The sequence below is a fragment of the Hoplias malabaricus genome, chromosome 2 (assembly GCF_029633855.1).
Source record: "Hoplias malabaricus isolate fHopMal1 chromosome 2, fHopMal1.hap1, whole genome shotgun sequence".
NCBI classification, from domain to species: domain Eukaryota; kingdom Metazoa; phylum Chordata; class Actinopteri; order Characiformes; family Erythrinidae; genus Hoplias; species Hoplias malabaricus.
In genome coordinates this window covers 71,032,315-71,053,625 of record NC_089801.1, presented here as the reverse complement: position 1 = coordinate 71,053,625, position 21,311 = coordinate 71,032,315, and the positions used below count along the sequence as shown (strand labels likewise).

Here is a 21,311-nt window from a genome sequence, read left to right as displayed (position 1 = left end):
AGACATGCATATGTTTGCATGCCCCATTTCTGCCTCCAGTTGCATATAAAGATCCACATGAGCTAGTGGCACGCCAACATACAGCACGGAACGCATTAGTCTCTTTTTCCATTGAATTCAATTCAAATACTTCTCAGCCAATTTTTTCATGCTTTTAATCATAGTACACTGAAATAGGGCAAAGAGCTGCCCAAAAAACTACAGTGAAATCCTGCCCACAGAGAGGGAGCGACTGGATATTTTGCCCAAGGCTGCCTCAGGAGACTGTGTGTGTGTGTGTGTGTGTGTATTTAGTAAAACTGAAAAGAATTTCTCCACTGAACTTCAAGAGGTGGAATTCATGTGTTGGCCAAGAATCCACTTCTATCATTGTCCAGGGTGTGTGAGGACAAGGGATAAGGGTGTGTGTGTGTGTGTGTGTTAGAGACTCCCCCAGGCCCTGTTGTATGCCAAGGATGGAATCATAGCACCTCTGGTATGTGTCTGGCATTCTGTGAAGGTTGGACTTGATGAGTGTGAAGTGGGCTGCCTTTTGTCCGAGTTTGGCAACACAGGAAAAGGATAAAGTTTGAGAAAGAGGTGAACTCTACGGACAAAATGCTTGCTACAGCTCGGTGACTGAAGGCTGCAGAGTGATTTTTGACAGTTTGTAACTAATTTATTATTTTAGGCTATAATCTGCACATGGAACTATTTTTACACGGAGACATACTTTTGGCCTACACCAGATTAATTATACACTTCAGCTGAAATGGAACCATTAAGTCAAGTCATGTTTGATGTCAGAAATTTGCTTCTTTATAACTTTGCAATTTCTGTCTTTAGTTTTGGTGCTAAAATGTTAAACAGATTTGAAATATATCTATGAATCTATGACTCATGCCAAGTAGGTGGTAACCAAAAATGCTCCACAAAACTGAAGATTACCTCAATTCACAAAGGCAATTACATGGGCATGTTACTGACAAAATGATTATGACAGAACTTCAGAGGTGTGTTGTGTATTGTTCATTGTTCATTGTTTGTTTTGTTTCTTTGAAAAACTGAGTGAATAATGGGACTCAGCGTTACTGAAGATGCTTCGTGTGCATTTTTGTCTCACCCTCCCCAGATCTAGATGTGCCCAGTTCCAAATCATCTCTGGTGCCTGTTTGAGCGTCCAAATACGTGGCAGGAACCCAGCCCTGTTCTTCAGCCGTACTGACGAACCACCAGCCTACACAGAAAGAAAACATAAACATATATACAACATAAACCACTTTTCCCACTGTTAGGGCATCGTAAAAATTAAACTATCCATGAAAGGTCATTAAAGAGATTTTCCATGGTTAAGGTATGGAACAGGACACTAGCACAAGAACCGACACCATCCTGACATCCTGGGTTTGTTGTACACTCACTCACAGTTTACAGGATATGTTTACGTCTACAGTGGGACCTATATTCAAGGTTATACTGAGTACAACATAAACTTAAATATATATTGCAAGAAAAAGCTTTCTTGGCAACACAACATTTAGCACTGAGCAGGCGTTGTCAGAGGCCACCCATCATTCATATTTAACATTAAACAATACAGTTAGACCTTCTGATCAGTTCTTTGAAATGAATCAAACTGTTTTCATACGTCTAACAAACCGGCCAAGATTAAAAGAGGACGTAAACTTTTGTGGGTGTTTATAATGTTAGATTGTACCACTCTGCTGGGTAATATTTGTGGTGCAGAGATGTGCTTTGAAATGGATAGCATGCATACACTTTTCAAGCATTGCTCTCGAGTCTGTTTACAAACAAAGCAGAGGCAACAAAAAAGAAGCACACAACTATTGTACGGAACGCTGGAGGTTATGCTTTGACACTGTACACAGATTCACGCTGACTCGCATTCGCAATCCAGAGCCTTGTTTATAAACCGGAGCTGCTTGAGGCATTTCCTGTGTAACATTTGGGAATAACGAGGCCTGCTGTGGTCATACTTATCGAGCTGTGTGTTCAGTTTGTGCTTGTGTGTGTGTCATTAAACCCATATTTATGCAATGTAAAAAGACATGATTTACATTTCTCAATATTGACAATGTAGGTAAATGTAGAGCTGCACAATGCAATTCAAATACTAGCTTTTCTGTTTTCTTCTATGACGTGACTCAAATATGTGATATTAATTCATCAGAACTTAACCTAAAGACTGCCTTACAATATTTGGTCCAAAATGATAGATGTGTTGTATTACAGCTCCGGGGTTTTGGGGTTGTGGGTTCAGTCCCTGCGTTGGGTCACTGTCTGTGAGGAGTCTGGTGTGTTCTCCTCATGACTGCATGGGTTTCCTCCAAGAGATACACATTAGTAGGTGAAGTGGATGAGTGTGATGGACTGGCATCCTATAAAAGGTGTGGTCAAGACTTGTGCCTAAAGACTTTTGGGGGAGTTGGGGGGACGGGGGCCTCCAGGCACATAGTGACCTTCAACTGGAGCTTTTTATTATGCCATATTGCTAATGTCATGATAGCAACTCGTGCGTGCTCATCTGCATATATACAGTACACACAATAAAGACAATAAAGTGTACCTAAAGGTAGTTAGTGTGGGGTTTGTTTGTTGTTTTGGCCTGGGTCACTCCTGAAGTCATTTTTCTGGTCACTTACTCTATCAATCACATCAATACATTTCACAAAAAACTGTCCTAAGTTGTAGTTTTTTTTGCACTCCTCACACTCCATTATTTCATTTGTTTTGTGTTGCGGTCTGACCTAGACCAGGTCGTAACAACTGGAAAAAGGTATAAACTGTAGAACAAAAGGAAAACTGGAGGGTTGGCGAATTAAGAGGTGGTGCAAACTCAAAGAGATGTGCAGATGTCCCTTAATCGTCAAATAAAATTATACAGTGTTGATGTCATGAGGATATGTTAGGAGAGTTGATATAACACTGGCAGGTAGTGTCGCAGTCACACAGCTCCAGGGTCCTGTGGTTGTCGGCCCACTCACAGTGACTGTGAGGGGTTTGGTGTGTTCTCCCTGTGTCTGCGTGGGTTTCCTCCGGGTGACTGTCTGTGAGGAGTGTGGTGTGTTCTCCCTGTGTCTGCGTGGGTTTCCTCCGGGTGACTGTCTGTGAGGAGTGTGGTGTGTTTTCTCTGTGTCTGCGTGGGTTTCCTCCGGGTGACTGTCTGTGAGGAGTGTGGTGTGTTCTCTCTGTGTCTGCGTGGGTTTCCTCCGGGTGCTCCGGTTTCCTCCCACAGTCCAGAAACACATGTTGGTAGGTGGATTGCTGACTCGAGTGGAGTGCGTCAGTGGGTGTCACCCTGCAGTGCCCTGCTCATAATCAGCAGGTATCCATATATACTGAAGTGTTGGATTTTGTGAGTCAACCTCTAAAAAGTGGAGAACATCATTTGCATTTTTAATGGAAGGATTTATTTAAGATCACCATAAAAAAAAAATTAAAAAAAAAACATTGAAAACTTCTTCGGTATGTGTTTGTCACCTTTTCTGTTCCATAATACGGTGTTCTATAAAGTTTAAGTAATAGTGATGTGTACTGTTTAATGGCGACATTATGTCATCAACCGGTGTCTGAACTGCGGCTCATTTAATTGAAGGACAGGTTCATGTACTATTTGTGTCAGGCCATTACATGTGCTAATGTAGAGTGTGCATCTATCTGTATTTGCTTCCAACAGAGAAATCAGCCTGAAACATTCACTTGCAAAAAATTAAATTCCACATGCCCTCAAAATTCAAATGAACCTGATCAGGAAGCCCACTCATGCATGCTGACAGCTGGAAACTACTGGAAAGTCCACTGACTTGGAAACTATGGCTTCATGCAGCGGTACCACTGGAAAAACAGAAGCGTTTCTTTCTATATCTGTGCAAAGCTTGGTTTGTAATTATGATTTTAGTATGGTAATTCCAATCTAGACCAGTGGTATTATAGGTATTAGGTATTATACATCATATGTTCAGATTTCTGTTGGGTTCTAGGCAGTGAAAGTTAGGCTTTTATGTTATTTCTTAAATGTTACTATCCTGCCAGCTAAAGTGCTAAAACATACCCCAAAGTCAGCATGGAGTCTGTTTGCAAATCTGTAGCATAAATCCGTCGACAGATTAACTGCCTGCAGATGTAGAATAATCCCCATTTAATGTGGACGAGTTAGTATGAGTCTTATGCTCTGAGGGACCACCAAGCTGACTGTTGATTAAAGTCTAGAGTGAAAGAGAGACCATGTTTCTACTCAGTTGAACCCCAAGGCTATGAGAAGCCAACAGGTCAACAGACTGACAGTGTTCATATAGAAATCAACTTAATTCCATCCACACAGCTCTGCAGGAGCACAAGTGCCCAATTGATGCCTATACCACCCTGTTTGAGGGCATCTTGTGTATGAGTGTGTGTAGAGAAAGAGTGCCCTTGCTTCAATGAGATACTGTCTACCTGTCTGGTCCCACTGGGTATCGTCTACAGCAAGCACAGAGGGCCAATTCAAATCAAAATGTTAAACGGTAGGTAGTGTTTGCTGGGTTGCTATCACAAAGGCACTATTCACCTTTCAGTGACTCCTTCATGGTTTTAAAATTAGTAGCCCGGGGTTGACAGAACCTATTGCCCAATGGCCAGTACTTCATTTTGACCCATAGGAATATAAAGAGTTAACCAACTCTCACAATATCAAGAGCCTGTCTGGTCAAAAGTGTGGTTGAAAACATTCTTTCAAAAAAACTGAGCACAGCCCTCCGTCTGTGAGGGCTAGTCATGAATATAAAGATTAATAGTGGTACTTAATCAGAAGAAAATGAAGAGTACCAAAAAAAACGTAAGCATGGATTTAGTACTTAAACATGAATGTTGTAAATAAACACAGGCACACACATGAATACATACATATGTATAAATATCTTATATATATATATATATATATATAGATGCAAAACATTAATATTTAATTAATATACCCGTCTACGTCTGATGGTAGCTGGACAGAGAGGAGCTAGTTTCTTTCGTAGCTTCTCCACTTCTGTAAATTTTTCTGAAACAAATTTGCTACATGCTAACGCTAAAAACTCAAGCTAGAACTAGCAGCTGAGGGGTTGCGTTGAATTACGTTAACCAATTCCAGCCTCTCTGTATGAGAACACTAGAAATCGATGCACGCATGGGATCTAAACTTGACCTGAAATGACAGGGAAGTGCAGACTGTGTTTGGAGGAGTAAAACCCCTCTTCCTGACAGAAGAAACAGGCTGTTTCTAAACCTCAACTCCATGTGTTGCAGCGAAAGCTAACGGTTGATGGACAAAACCCTGAGTAGAACACTGGAATGCCAACCAATTTGCCATCATCATGTTAGGTGGATCTAGACATTTTAATGGATTTCTGTCAAGGCCAAGGCACTTGGAGTACTCTTTTGATGCTGAGGTTGATGAACAGTCAGTCTGAGTGAAGATATCAAGATCCACTTGAGACCAAAAAAAGCAGATAACCGAATCATCTCTATTCAGGAAAAGACAAGGCTAGCTGTCAAAGCTGTTTTTCTTGGGAAATTTTGAAACTATCCAAACCCCATTTTGTGAAGATGGAGCTTAAACTTGTGGTGGAAAAAGTCTAATAAATCCTGGCATGTTGCTGTGCATCTGAAAGATATTTTTAAGGCTAGCTACACATGTCAACCATACGACTGTGTATCTAACTCTTGCAGCATGAAAATAGGTCAGAGGTCTGTGAGTGCTTAAAATTGTTGAAAAACAGCAGAATAGACTAAGAGCTGTCTAAATTATTTGAATTATTCAATTTTTCACTCAATCTTCAGCCTATCCTTAGCTCATAAAAAGCTGGATGATGCTAGAATAACATAGGAATGTCTTCACAGCTTTGGCGATAGTCCCGGGAATCTGAAGCATTTAATGCCTCTAAAAACTAACTTTTTAAAAATGTATTCCACGACATGTTTATGGATATGATACGTAATGCCCAATATGTTGTTTTGACAATAAGATTCATCTAAACATATTTTTAAAATACAGTGAAATTAGAGACAGACAAGCAGGCTGTACACAGAGAAAACATTTACTACTGTGACAACATTATTAACATTATCTGTGAAACATACCCAGCCAATCATTCTGAATGTTTTGTGTTCTCAACAATGCATTTAAGCATTGCGTTCTACTCAATATATACATTATGTATCTCCATTTTTGACTATTTTTAGTTTACATCGTTTGAACACAGCTGCTGTGAAAAATCCATGATGAATGGACCAATAGAAATGCTCCAAATTTACTTGGAATGAAATCGGTTTACACTGACATCCATTGAAATTTAAATATAATGACCATTAACTGCATGTAGAACACGAGCACTCCTGTTAACATCCGGTTTGTTGGAATACAGCTAGAAACTGTAGCCTATCTAACTTGTCACAGTTTGTAGATCATTCTCAGCGCTGCCGTGACACTGACCTGGTGGTGGTTTGTTAGTGTGTGTTGTGCTGGTCCAAGTGGATCAGACACAGCAGTGTTGCTGTGAACGACTCTTAACCATTTCATAATGAGCCATCCTTTATAATCAGTGAGAACTGGGACATCTGGGTCCAGACCTGGTCGTTGCAGAGGAACTCTCAGTGGGTCACACTGATAGAATCCAGCCATTTTCGCCAATTGCCACTCAGAAGCCCATCGGCCTTTCTCTGTCTATCCCATGTCCTGCCTCCTCTCCTATTTGTCCGCTGACTGTGCATAACATGTCTGTTCTGCGTCAGGGGATATAAACTACAGACATGATTCTAACCCTGTGTACTCCCCCTCTCTTCTGTTAGTCAGAAAACAACAACATTAAGGAATTTTTAAATGTTTGAAATGAAAAAAACTGCTGAGAAGTGCATGCTGATGAACTGTGAACTTTGCTGCAGAGTGATTCTGACGTGCATTTGACGGTAGCCTCTATCTTTTGTCCTAATATAAGAAAGTAAATTTTTTTTCACCCTCTTTTGGATTGGGGAATGTGTGGGGAAGAGTGGCGCTTTGAAGTTCAGGCCAAACATCTGCCTACACTCTCTTTCTTGCCACCACTCACTTCTTTCCTCTTTGCTGCTGCTGTCTCTCTCTCTCTCTCTCTCTCTCTCTCTCTCACTCTCTCTCTGTACCAGTTTTCAGATGGGCATGTCTGATATGGTTATTGTTGTGATTTTGGATGGCCTCATTTGCTCTCGTAGAAGGGGGGGTGAAACAAATCTGGCCAGTTTTAACACTTAATCACAGATTCAGACTGGCATCATTGTCAATAGCATGCCATAGATTCGTTTTAATTATTGCTCACTCAGACATTTTTGAAGCAAGGAGATAAACAGAGTGCCGGGAGCAGAGTGTATATTTTCCAGTTTACACCATATTTCTGTTTCTGAATAAAAAATGGAAGACATTCTCCCCTTCAAAAAATAACTTCAACCACCCTGCTAGTGTTGCTAACAGATAACTGTTACGTGGTCTGAATTGACTGAAGATTTATAGCAACACTAGCATTTCTGACTGAAGTGTGTCCCTTCACTCGCTATGTTGAGAAGCTACAAGTCTAATGTAACTGAGTCACATTAGTTTGGCCTCCGTAGGCGCTATTCTTGACCACCCTCCCGGTTGCTTTACTTAAAGAAAGTTCATGCAGTTCATGCAAAACTACATTTTTTTTCTTCCCTTAAATCATCAAAAAGTGCTTGGACTGTAAAAAGCAAAACTGTTTAGTTAAACTAAGAATGTTCTCTGCACCTGTGGAGTAGACTGAAACAGGAAATGAGCTCTTGTAGGTAAAGTTTTTTTTTCTTGCTCTGACTTTGTATATGTCTGTGTTTTCAGATGTGTTCAGCGTGCTTCCAATTAGTCAGACATGACTTTGTAGCCTGCTGATACCTAACTTTTGAACAGCTGTCACCTGAGTCTTCACATACGTTTATTTTCCATTCTTTTTTCAGAGTCATAAAGAGAAAACTATGTTTACCCTCAACCACTTGGTCTGCAACCCACCTTACCACCTGTACAACCAGCTGACAGCATGATAGCTTAAAGTTTTTTTTTTGTTTGTTTTTGTTTTTTTTTACATTAGCAGATCATCAATTTCAAATTCATATTGTGTGCATGAATTTATAGCAATTTTTGACAGAAATGTCTACTGATTGGTGTATTTCTAAAACATGGAGACCATTAAAATATATATATATATATATATATATATATATATATATATATATATATATACACACACACACACACACTATCAGTGTGACCCACTGAGTTCCTCTGCAACGACCAGGTCTGGACACAACTGTCCCAGTTCTCACTGATTATAAAGGATGGCTCATTATGAAATGGTTCAGAGTAGTTCACAGTAGCACTGCTGCTGCTGAGTCTGATCCATTTAGATCACATTTGCCGTGTCACGGCAGCGCTGAGAATTCATATCTGCTCTGTGGTGGTCCTATGGGGGTCCTTACCATTGACAAACATGGTGTAAGGGGCAAAGCCCTGTTCATCATCTACGACACGTTAGAGATGTGCTACAATTTCTAACCGTAGTCCAACAAACCAGATGTAAACGGGAAAGGTTCATCAATTTCAGTGGATGTCAATGTAAAAACATTTTATCCCAAGTAAATTTGAAGCATTTCTATTGGTCCATTCATCATGTAATATTCACACAATGTGAAGGACAGCTGCTGTGTTCAAAATGTTAACTCACACTCGTCAAATATGCAGATGCATGTTCTAAATTGATCAGCGATGATATATAAATTGAAAAGGTGGAAACTTTACTGCAGTAATAGCCAATTCCACTCACATTAAGCAAACCTTATATATGTATTTGCGCAAAGCTTTCTCACTTAAGTGTGTAGAGTTCACAGAGCTTGCATTAAAACCATGAATTTACAAATGGACTGTAATTCATAATCCAGACCGTGGTTGTTATTCCAAATGAATACAGAGTCTGCCCCTACATTCTTTGTGAACGCAGCCCTATAATGTAAATTGGAAAATAGGTTTTTACAGCAAGGTGAGCTGACAGACTGTGGCAGATTGCACTACAATAGGCTAACAAGTATAGCTGATACAATAGGCGATCTATCAGTAAGAGTTAGGGGGAAATTCTTCTTGCCAGGACACTCTGGTCTGAGTTAGTGACAAGACAAATTCTTCAGTCTTTAGAATGCAAACAGTCAATATCTTCCAGAACTTACATCTATGTATACTTGATCATTCATTTCATAATAATCCAAAGCCAGCACTAGCAAAAGCCAAAGGGAGTCGTCTGGCCTGCAAAACTATTAGTCTATATAACTGTCATCTTTGACACATGAAAATATCATGTATCTTACAAGCACTCCAAGATCTAATATATCCAAAGCATACTTCAGTGGTAAGATGTTTCAACGTGTTATCATCAATCTAACAGGGTTTCTGGAGCGCTATTCGATCTTTGCGCACCTTTTTTCCCCCCACCTCAAATGTTAGAATGTCACCTTTCTGCTAAGCCTTTTTGTTTATGGGGGCTGTATAATTGAAGAAACCAAAGGAGGCACACTGGGCCTCCCTGGTCAGAGCTTCAAAGGCTGTTGGCATTAGTCTTTTTTTTTTCATGCTGATCTAAGCCCAGTTTTAAGTTTCTTCTCACATTGGATATGGTCAAGATTTGGGAAGAGGAAAAAAGGAAGCTGACCTTAGATCAGCAACGTCTTCAGAGAGTTTCACAAAGCTGAAGCTGCGGGTTCGGTTTCAGCTGTGGTTGTGTTTCAAATGTACGGTGATATTAAAAGGGAAAGAGGCAAGGAGTGGGGCCGTGTTGACTAAACATTCCGCACCACAGGATTCCCCTTCACCAGATCCCAGAAGTCTGGCACTAAAGGAGGACAAGACTGACTTTCTCGCAAAAATACCCCGACTGGAAGCATGCTGTGTTTACTGAAAGTAAATCTATCGAAAGTGCACACAAGCAGACCCACCAATTGACAGAGTTAAATTATATGCTCATCCCACCAATAAAACGACCAGTTGTGGAAAATCAAGGTCTGTTTGGCAATAATAACCTTCCACTGCAAGTATAAAAGCCAGCACATATGGATAGATCAGCATGCCAGTCAAACACTATACTCAGTCCATCAATCAGAACATCAACAGAGCTCCAAGGTGTAACTTTCCCCTTCACTGCACTTGCTCACTGAAATATCCAGTTTGGCATGGAACCACAACTCCAGGTTCTTTGGCCAAGTTCTAGCCTTGTTCTTTCAGCCTGCACTCAACCGGATCTCCAGTTGGATCAAGTCCAAGGCAAAAGCAGCCTATTCAGAATTAGGGGCTGCTCCGTCAGGAGGACATGTGGGTCAGGGAGGGTAACCGTCTGGGATGAATGGACCCAGGAGAAAGTAGAGGTTGGAAGGGAAGGGTGTAGACCTTAGGATATTAGTTGCAGAGGTTTGCATTCATAGTAGTGTAGTGTTCAAACATGCTAATGATCTAAGGTGGCAAACATAGCCAAAAATAGAATACTTGAAATGTAGTTTTCCCACAGAGAATCAAACAGAAACTCCCTTCAGTGCGTAATTCCCAGAAATCTTGGTATATTATTTTATGCTATATATAGAGTTCAGTGGAAAAATAATACATGGACCATAAAATAATATCTTTATAAGTTCTCAGGGTCTGATGTACTAAGCCTTTGAGAATTTGACACATTCTAACCACAGGTTGCACATAAAACGGACAGCCAAACACAGTGCCATGTCCACGGAAGTGAAGCTGATGGTAAATTCAAGTTCATTTATTATAACTATAATAAATTATAGATAATTAGCAATGGTTTTTTAAAACCACAAATTCTTGTTAAATTCTCAAAACTTAAACAAGAACAATCTGGTAGAGGTGGGCTATACCGGGAATTTTGGTATCCGGGGTGGGAGGGGGGTGCGCTACAGTTAAAGTCGGGGAGAAGGGTGGGATCGATTCACCCGCCTCTATGATCTGGTAGGCATCAACTTCCTCTATTAACAATGCTTTGTCCCATTCATTTTTGTGTTTTATTTATTTATTTATTTATTTTTGAGCTTGTATACAGCATCATTATTTCACTGTACCTTTAAATCCAGCATCTCCCTGCACACTTAATGCATGCGGCTATGTAATAAGCTGCCATCTCACTAAATCATGCGTTATATCAGATGCACTGTATACACAAAGTGTAGTAGCATCAAGACACATTCTCTGCTGCATCTACAGTTTCTTTTGACTGCATTGAGTCGGTTTTTACGTTTCGATTTAAGTTCCAAATATTTAACTAATCACCAAAACTTTCAGAGTATTGAACAACTTCAAAAAGTATTGAACAGCAATAAAATGCCCCTCTGAAACACTAGGATCATTTCCAGTTTTGTATATAATATTATTGTACACTACAAAGTCTTACTTAGATGTTTACAGTAGCTAACCACAGTTCTGGAAGAGTTCAGTGAGATGCCTGACTCTGGTGCTGGTTTGTGTGCGTGGCACAGTAACCTTGCGGGTGCTGCAGGACTCATTAGATGCTATTATAAAACCGAGCAAGAGGGGGACTTTCCATGCCTTCCCCTTTAATGACACAGAGGAGAGCCAGAACAGCGTAGCCTCTGCCAAGCCCTTCCTACAATAGCTATATCGCACTTTCAGATGCTTATCATTCTGATATGAATGCAGACTGTAAATTTGTAGATCATAGTAGCAACTATATTCTGTGTGGATGCAGAAAACAAGTTATAAATCATTTACAAAGACAGAAATTTGTCATGAATTTAAGGCAAAGCAATCCAGGTTTTAAAAAAAGAAATTGATGGATGTTGCAGAGGCTAGTCTTCCCTTTCGAGGAAAAGCTCAAGATACAATGAGGAATTCAGGAGGTTGCAAGAGGACAGAGTCCTGAGAGCTTCTGCCTGGCTCTTCAGATCTTTGGCATGCAAACTCTCTTTCTGTCTCTGTCACTGTCTCACTCTGTTAAGCCTGCTTGAGTCTTGAGTTTTTCCACAAGATAATATTGAAGCTTATAACTCCAGATGGACATGCATAAGCTTTGCCAGGCTCTTTCGTCCTCCAACACTTCCACAGCTTGCTGAGGCCCACTTCTGGTAGCTCTAGCGTTCCATTAAAACAGCTGGAGTCTTACTGGAGCAGATGAGGCCAAGGGGCAACAACTGAGGGACAAGAACATCCTGAGAACTGGAGGGGGGAATGAGAAGCTCCTAAAGATTTATCCTCATAATCTACAATGACCCCATTTAAAGTTTACGTGTCGGTGTAAATCAGAAAAAGACTGTCCAACATCTTCAGTTTGTTGCTATAACTTGTAAAATGAACTGTACTGAAAATGTTGCCATGCTAAATGTATATCCTCTTCTTGGAGTATGGAGCAATGACAGGGACTTAGGCTGTAAATTAGCTTTGGAAAAGTCCAATTACAACACCACATTTCCGAAGGAATCAGCCGAGTGAAAGCAGAGAGGTGGCAATAAATGCATAAAGAAGGATGGAGGTCTGGGATTTTAAACAAGCACACATAATTGTTTAGCTTGGCACAGCTGGCTAATGATGTCATCAGTGCTGCAGTTGTGACTACAGTTCACATCCAGTACAGAAGATAGTATGGTTCCCCTGAACATAATAAACTCAAAAAGGTGGTCCCAAAAGTATAATGATATATGTTTTTGTCACTCATTCATATATTTTCAATTCTTGGAAATGCTTATTGGAGACGGACATGCAACGGTTTGATTATAAACGTCCAATGTGTTCTGTGTTTGTTTCTTATTTTCCTTTTGGCACGTGTTGTGCAATTTGTGCCTGAATATCCTTAAGAGCAAACATTTAATGGTGTTTTTGGCCTATTTACCGAAAGGCCCCTGGCAAGTGGCGCAGCTGCAAAGACTCTCGAATTGTGCTCAGCACAGATCACTGAAGCTAAAAGCTAGGAAATGCTTCAACAAGAAGAGCATCTAACAAACATCAGCTTTGTGAAACTTAAGCTTGAGAATTCAGCCTTGTGAATAAAGCTCTTCAAGGAGACATTTATACAATCCAGATTGGATCAGACTTGTATAACATAGACCATGGCTGAAAAAATGCGGTTAAAAAAAGACTAGGTTTTCTCATTGCTTGGTTCCCCCCATAAAACAATATGACTTCTGTATTCGATGGGAATGAGAAACACAGAAATAAATGCTTTCGAATTGGGTCTGATGGTTAAAACACACCCTCCGGTAAGAGGCTAGCCCTTGGGAAATGCTAGCAGAGCTAACTAAGATTGTGCAAAACGACTGATAAAATATCAGACTTTGGCAGGCCTGACACTAAAGGGGCAAGGTTCAGAACATTGGCTGGGAACGCATGCTGGTTCCAGACACCCATTCTGCAAACCTGGAGTGTGGAGTTAGCAGAACTGACTAAATTAAATTCCAGGGCAGTTTATCTGAAGTACTGCTTTGGAAAACATGACAGTCACATGAAAAGTGATGGAAACTGGCTGCGTTATGTTCTTTGGCATTTGTAGTCTACTGCAGGAAAGCTGACTAGGCAGAATGAACCTTTCTCACTCTGTTGTCAATCTGAAGTCAAGTTTGGAAGTGCGCTGCTGCCTTCCAACTCATCTCTGGAGTGCAAAGAGAGGGAGGGAGGGTGGGCTGGTAGTTATTGTGCCTGTCTAGGATACATTCCTAATGGGAAAGACAACAGTCTGGCCTTCTGCCCAGAGCTCCTTGGGGGAGACATGGAGCCAGGCCCACCGACCAACCGACCGACCAACTGGCCAAAACAACACCTTCAGGTGGAGCCAAGAGCAAGACTGAGGAAAGAGGGAACCAATGCAGGGAGGAGGGGGAGAGGGATCCTTGAGGACAAAGAGTCAGGGAAGAAAACACTGGAAAGAAGATAGTAGGACAGTAGAAAGCTAACTGTGTATCATGTAAAGCTGTGGATTCAGCCAAATATTAAAGAAATACTGATGAAGTGAGTTTAACGGAATACAAATACACTCCTACAGTTACTGGTGCCCAATATATTTTTGGGAGTGATGCCGGTAGATGAAAAGAAGGAAACATTTTACAGCATAAGGCACAAGTGTCATATCAGTGAATGTTTTATCCAGGGACAGCACTTACAAGGCAAAGAATACTTAATGTACGAACCTCTGACACGGGCACATTGTCACAAGCTTGTAGTTATGTTTGTAAGCAAACAACCAGCTTGTGTATGTCTACAGTGCTCTGGTTGTTGATGTATCAGTTAACCCTTTAGTATACACTGGTAAAGTTCATAAGTTTGACTCCATATGTCTCCTTTGCAGATGTTACAGTAAGAATAAGACGAGCCGATTATAGAAATAATATGATGCACTGTATTGTATGTAGATTCAATCATGAACACAAACATGTGACTTGAATCATTTCTTAAAATATTTATATTATAAATAACTAAAGCCAGTGGATGTGTGGAAGCAAGGCATTATATTAATAAACATGTACATAAAGCAGTTACAAGTACAGTATTTAGTAGTCATTTCAATGCATGGCCTTGTATTTACATGTGTGTGTTTATGCTTGTGTTTGCATGTCTGACAAACTCACCGCTCTCGCTCTTTTCAATCACGTCCACCGTCTCGCCGGCTCTCAGGCTGATCTCCGAGTTCTCCTGCCGCTCGTAGTTGGCCACGGCCACAAACTGCTCCAGCACCATGGGCTCTCCGCTGTCCAGGCCTGTGGGCGAGGGGAAGAAACATGCCGTCAGCCAGCGGCCCGCTGCCCCGCCGCCCCTAGCGCCGCCGCCCCTGCCCCTCCAGCCCCTGTACGCTGCCATCCACGCCTAACACAACTCAAGCCCCTGCATTCTCCACAGCTTCTGGCCATATAGATCCAACAGCTTCACCCCCGAGCCTAGGCCCGAGACCCAGCAAACTGCAGAATCAAAGATGTGAGGGCTGGCTCCTTCAACGAGGAGAATCCTGAGGAGGTCTGCATGGGTTTTGAAAAGCCATAGTGCGGTGACTTTTAGCGGGGGTGGAATGAACTGGGGAAGGGGCAGGGGGGGTTGAGATTCGGGAAGAGAGGAAGAGAGAAAGAGAGAGAGAGAGAGAGAGAAAGAGAGAGAGAGGGAGGGAGGGAGAGAGAGAGAGAGAGAGAGAGAGTTGCTAACAGTTGGGGATGTAACTTCGGAATGGTAGACTGGAGAAGTTTTTCTGCTGGAAAATAAACAAGAGAGAGAGAGAGAGAGAGAGAGAGAGAAAGAGAAAGGAAGGCCTTCCCCCTTCTCTCTGTCTCTCTCTCTCTCTCTCTCCTCCCATTCAAGGGGTTAGGCAGCCACTGGGGGGTGGGGGGGTTGTATGAAAAAAGCCAATCAGAGTAGTCTACTCTCCAGGCCTTAAATAGAAACATATGAGCACATTTAGGGGGAGAGAGAGAGAGTGTGTGTTTATGTGAAACACGAGAAGAAAGCATTTCAGCTGGGGTAGACCACTCTTTTCCTCCTCCTCTCTCTCTCTCTCTCTCACTCTCTCTCAATTCCTGATTATTTAATAAAACCATTTAGCTGGGCTATTATTGATTACTTGGTGAAAGAAAATTATATGAAGAGTCTAAACGTAAATTAGGGAAAAAAACAGATATACAACACTTCAGCATGTGGCCAATCACCTTATGGCATCTTATAGCATTCTTTATGTCCGACTCCAGCTATGTGTTAATGAACTGAGAAATACTTCTCTCTCTTTTCAGTCAGTTAGTCTCTCTCTCTCTCTCTCTCTCTCTCTCTCTGCAAGAGGTTAGCATATGGAATGCTAACCTGGACATGCATTCTGCACTTTCTAATGGAAACTGATCCCAGATCAGCCATAAATAACTGGCTAAGGAGAAGGACAGGCTGGACGGAAAGCATGCAGGACATGTGCTAGACACCACACTGAGATTCCATGCTGTGAAGACAATTCTAATGGTCTAGCAAAAACAACTAGCCTGCTAAGTCCAAGCAAAACAATCATCATTAGGATGTTAAGGGCTAACGAGAACACAGTGCTAAAAATGAACAAAAATGAGCTGATGTCAGCTGTAAAACATTGAACTGTCACTTGGCCTTACCACTGTGTTTTGTTGATGAACCAATTTGGGGAACATTGCTAAAGATTAGTTTAAAACTACCCGCTAACTCTCATTAAAACAAAGAGCTTTATGGTGTTAGGAGGGTAATGAGAAGACAATTCTAAAAACAAAACATTAGATTAATGAATCTTTATTTAAGGTTTTCATTCAAATTCATCGGTTTGGTGAAGCAACTTATTGAGGAACAAATTTAAAACGTAATTTATTGCGTAACTAACTGCTTATCAGTGATTTATAAACTTCTACTGTAAATACGGTGTTGAGCATTGGCCTGGGCCTCTAAAAAGAGCCCAAATGCATTTTCTTCAGCAGCCCGTAATAAGCCTGCTGGCCCACTGTGGTCTTCTGTCTTTACAGATGCTTTAGTAGGGGATTAATGTGGGAATCCTTCCACACAAGTTGTTTATCACAGTAGGGCTGAGAAAGAGAGGCATGCTCAGTGTGTCTTGTCTTAATCAACTGTCAGGAATGGCATGACCTAATTAGAAAGGCTTCACGCTAAGCTAAGTTGCATTTTATTCAACCGCAATGTTGCTCAACTTAACAAACGAGGCTACACTAAAAGACTCAAACTTGTTTAAACGGCTGAATAAAAAAAATTAAAAAAAAGTAGGTTAGCATTCAGTGTTTGGACAGCTCGTTACGTTTCTCTGCTCTTAGTCCAAACATTTCGCTTCCTTTCTTGGAGATATAGAAGCCAACGGAAGGCTGTGGCAGAGCACAAACTGTACATAGAAGGAGTCTGTTCTGGCAAGAGCTTCTAACCACTTCCATTCTAGTCTCTCTGCTACTGTTCCTATGGACACCCTTACACTAATATATTATTTCCTTGCAAAACATTTACTTGAGGACCTTCTCTGTTTATCATAGGTTTATCCCCTCAGTTATGTTTATACACATGTAGCTACGGCTACAACAATGCAACAAGGAAGTATTTTCTTCCTCAGAACTGTAACAATTACATGGAATGCGTGCGAGGAAACAAAGAGAGAAATGCTCGGCATATGGCGCCAGCTTTGGTCAAGGATGAGCGTATTATTGGTTCCAGTGTTTATTTGCAGGACGTCAGTTGTTAAACTTGGCAAGTGTTGGGAAGAAGGTCAGGGATTAGGAGGACATGTTTTACAATGTCACCTTATACGTTTATAATGTTTAAACAACTGTTTATTGAAACTATGTTGACATTTCTATGCCTTTAAGTGGGTTTATGGGGAGTGTTTTTTTTAATCTTATCTGCTTTTTGCCTACTTTACAGTACAATAGATAGGAGATGGCTCCCTTTCAAACGGTTTCTCAAGAAAAGGGTTCTTTACTACTGATCAGTCCATACCGAGAAAGCCATCCAACTAACACGGAGAAAAAGCTTTGTTTTTCATGACCATAGGTATTTATACTAGGTATATTCATTTATTATCTGTAAGTGCTTATCCAGTTCAGGGTCGCGGTGGGTCCAGAGGCTACCTGGAATCATTGGGCGCAAGGCGGGAATACACCCTGGAGGGGGCGCCAGTCCTTCACAGGGCAACACGCACTCACACCTACAGACACTTCTGAGTCGCCAATCCACCTACCAACGTGTGTTTTTGGAGCGTGGGATTTTAGAAGCTCTACTGCTTGTAATCCACAGTTATTGCTAAAAGGTTAGCATCCAGTCCTCAGTATAAATCCCTAAGGAATATATGGATTAAGAATCCTCAGTAGGAAACCCTCTGTAGAAGGTTGCATCCCTTTATGATCCTCACCTTGAGTTTTGTTAATAAGCAAAAAGTTGGCTGAGAAAATGAAAGATGAATAATTGAAGGAAAAGTCAAAGGACATGCTGTTAATATAAGACTCACACACACAGAGAAAGAGAGAAAGAGAGCAAGCATAAGTACCTGTGGCCTCAGACTTGGTGGGACTATCCTGTAGGCCATACATCCACACTTCAGGAAGCAGAGCAGAAGAAAGGAAAGACAGAGAAAGATAGAAGGAAAAGATCACATTCGTTTAAAGGAGTTAAGTATGGAACAATACATCCTCGAACATGCTTTTCTTTTTATAACAAGAAATCACTACATCATTCTCTGAACACAATCACACATTCATCATGTTATAAACGTTAACACTCTAAGACACATTTTTACTACAAAAGCACCAACACAAATACAGTGGAACCTCTACTTACGATCTTGATCCGTACTGTGGCCCGGTTCGTAAGTAGAAAAGTTCGTTTCTCGAGTCAATTTTCCTCATTTAAAATAATGGAAAGCAATTAATGTGTTCCAGCCCCCGCCCCGAAAGTCACCCTTTTTGCACTGATATATGTTTACAACACTCTCAAATTAGTAAAAAAATACATGCAGCGTTACTAAAATAAACAAGAAATACAGTGGTAACAGTAATAAAAAAGAAATAATAAAGTTTTAAGTGGTTACACATCGCTACCTTGAAGACGTGACGACTGTCTGGAGGAGTAACACAGGCACTGGCTGTATGACGGGAGGTGGGGGGTGGGTGGAATAACGGAGAGTAGGCGGTGAATGTGGGGAGACGAAGCATAGATACGTATTAACTTAGCACGAATTTCGATGTCTGCTATTTACACTAATGCTAAAATGCTAAAGCTACAATTTGCTAATCTTAAAAGCTCACTCAAGTCTGGGCGCTGGGAGACTCGCCTATTGGGGTCAGTGGCCATTTCCAGCCACCGGCTCTGCGGAGGCTCGGGTTCGTTTCTAGAGTCATGGTTTGTTGGTGGAGGCAAAAATATTCAAATGCGTATCTTGGAAAGTTCGTTAGTATAGGCGTTCGTTAGTAGAGGTTCCACTGTAGAGCATCAATAGCCACCGTATCATACTCTCAAACTCCAAACAGTGATTCCAAATTTTTCCCCAATTTTTCAAACTTAATCAGTAGAGTATTACTCAGGAGGTTTATAACCCACTCCACATTTCTGTTCTGCTCTAGTTCCTGAGATGTCTAAATCAGGTAATCAGGATTTTCCAGCCTCAGACCACCTCATGGACACAACAGAACACATTAGCTGGTGGTCCACTGAGGGAGAATCACTGAAACCATCTCTACGAACATTTGAAGTGCATTCATCCAGGGGATGTTGAAACTCCAGTTCTTCCACAGCTGCTCATCTAACAATAGCCAGACGCCGTCGAGCTGATAAGGTTTCATCTGCTCCGAACACAAAATACGACAAGACAGGGAAGAGTGTGGGGTGTGGAGATTTAAGGAGAAGGGTAAACTGCAGTTTGACCACACAAACACACCCACACACAGTCATAGAAACACACACACACACACACACTGCATCCAAGTCCTTCAGGAAATTAAATGTCATGTGGAAAGCATAGAAGTAGACACTGGGGGGCAACAGAAACAAGGACACAAAGAAGAATGTGTGTGTGTGTGTGTGTGTGTGTGTGTGTGTGTGCACGCGCCACACTCTTTTACTTCAGCAAGGCCATCAAAACACGCGCATCCCTTCGTTTGTATGACGATACCACCATGAATAACATAATAAACTTCACAGAGAGAGAAGCTGCAAATCATTAGTCTAGAGTGAGTCTAATGCAATATTTTTTTTACCTCAAAAAATTCCCTAGGAGCGACTCCTCCCTCTCTCCCTCCGCCTCTCCACTCCATTCCCCCTCTTCTCCACCTAGTCACTCCATTCCTCACATTACTACACCCAGCCTAGCCCTTTATGACTGCAACTCTGCTGAACCCAAAAACAATGCTGCTCGTTATTTTCAAACAGCATGAAAAGCTGCAGTTATTTAAACTAATCCTTGCACGTTTTACCTGAAGGACGTTTGGAAAAATTCCAGTGCACTACATGAAGGTCTCAGTTGTATTCAGACGAAATGAAAGACGAAATTCTAAAAGTCAAACGTATCCTAGCGATGTAAACAGTGTCAGGAGCCACATAAACAAGTTTGCAATTTCTTAACTATGAGGACTTTTTTGACAATTGTGCTACATTAGTCCTGAAGCAAAACAAATCTGTGCATTTGGCAGACATCTTGGTAACACTCCCTTCCACTCAGACAAAGCCAGGCTCCTATCTCTTTGAAAGGGGAGAGACCTATAACCCCAAAAGCAAAAGCCACATATTTGAAGTCACTGATAAAAACAGACAGAGGAATCCTGCATATTTAAAACCATTGAGCTCAGATAAAATAACATGTTTTCTCTGCTTGTTCTGGCTACTATGCAAGTAATGTTTAATTACTTAATGTTAGGTTTATTTACCATGGCAAACTATTCATATCTTCACTGGACATTCAAAACCTTGCATCTCCAAAACAGCAACTTTACAAGGGAAGGGAAAAACCTTAAATTTGAGTGGAAGTGGATTAACGGTGGAGACAGCATCACTCCTTCACTTCCCCGCCACTGTTTTCCTGCCAGTTAAAGGGAATGAACCTTTAGACCTTGCGTTAGGGAGTTATAAGACTGTATATGAGAAAATCTCATGTAGTGCCCACTCTTGAAGGCAGATCAAATTAATTAAATGTCTCAACACCTGAAGGGTTAGGGTCACTGGATGGTCCAACATGTATACGGTTACATTTCACATTATTCCCTAGGGAATAAGAATTTAATGAATACTGTGAAACAAAATAGTACTAAATTCGCAAAACATGGAAACATGAAATTTCCAGCCGCCGGCTCTGCGGAGGCTCGGGTTCGTTTCTAGAGTCATGGTTCGTTGGTAGTTGGTAAAAATATTTAAATGCGTATCTTTGAAAGTTCGTTAGTAGAGGTTCCACTGTAGAGCATCAATAGCCACCGTATCATACTCTCAAACTCCAAACAGTGATTCCAAATTTTTCCCCAATTTTTCAAACTTAATCAGTAGAGTATTACTCAGGAGGTTTATAACCCACTCCACATTTCTGTTCTGCTCTAGTTCCTGAGATGTCTAAATCAGGTAATCAGGATTTTCCAGCCTCAGACCACCTCATGGACACAACAGAACACATATTAGCTGGTGGTCCACTGAGGGAGAATCACTGAAACCATCTCTACGAACATTTGAAGTGCATTCATCCAGGGGATGTTGAAACTCCAGTTCACTTCCACAGCTGCTCATCTAACAATAGCCAGACGCCGTCGAGCTGATAAGGTTTCATCTGCTCCGAGCACAAAATACAACAAGACAGGGAAGA

The 21,311-nt window shown here is 41.2% G+C and overlaps 1 protein-coding gene across 3 annotated transcripts in view; it reads right to left on the bottom strand.

Moving 5' to 3' along the window:
- The window catches only part of sh3pxd2aa (SH3 and PX domains 2Aa), a 124,910-nt gene that overhangs the window by 17,106 nt on the left and 86,493 nt on the right, over window positions 1–21,311 (bottom strand). For 2 of the 3 annotated variants that reach the window (XM_066661357.1, XM_066661359.1), the window contains exons 7-9: window positions 18,021–18,068; window positions 14,620–14,748; window positions 1,103–1,216 (exon numbers count right to left, since the gene is read on the bottom strand). In XM_066661357.1, the coding sequence (XP_066517454.1) occupies window positions 1,103–1,216; window positions 14,620–14,748; window positions 18,021–18,068 (291 nt within the window). The remainder of the gene's footprint in view (window positions 1–1,102; window positions 1,217–14,619; window positions 14,749–18,020; window positions 18,069–21,311) is intronic. The other variant, XM_066661358.1, reaches the window with a different exon arrangement.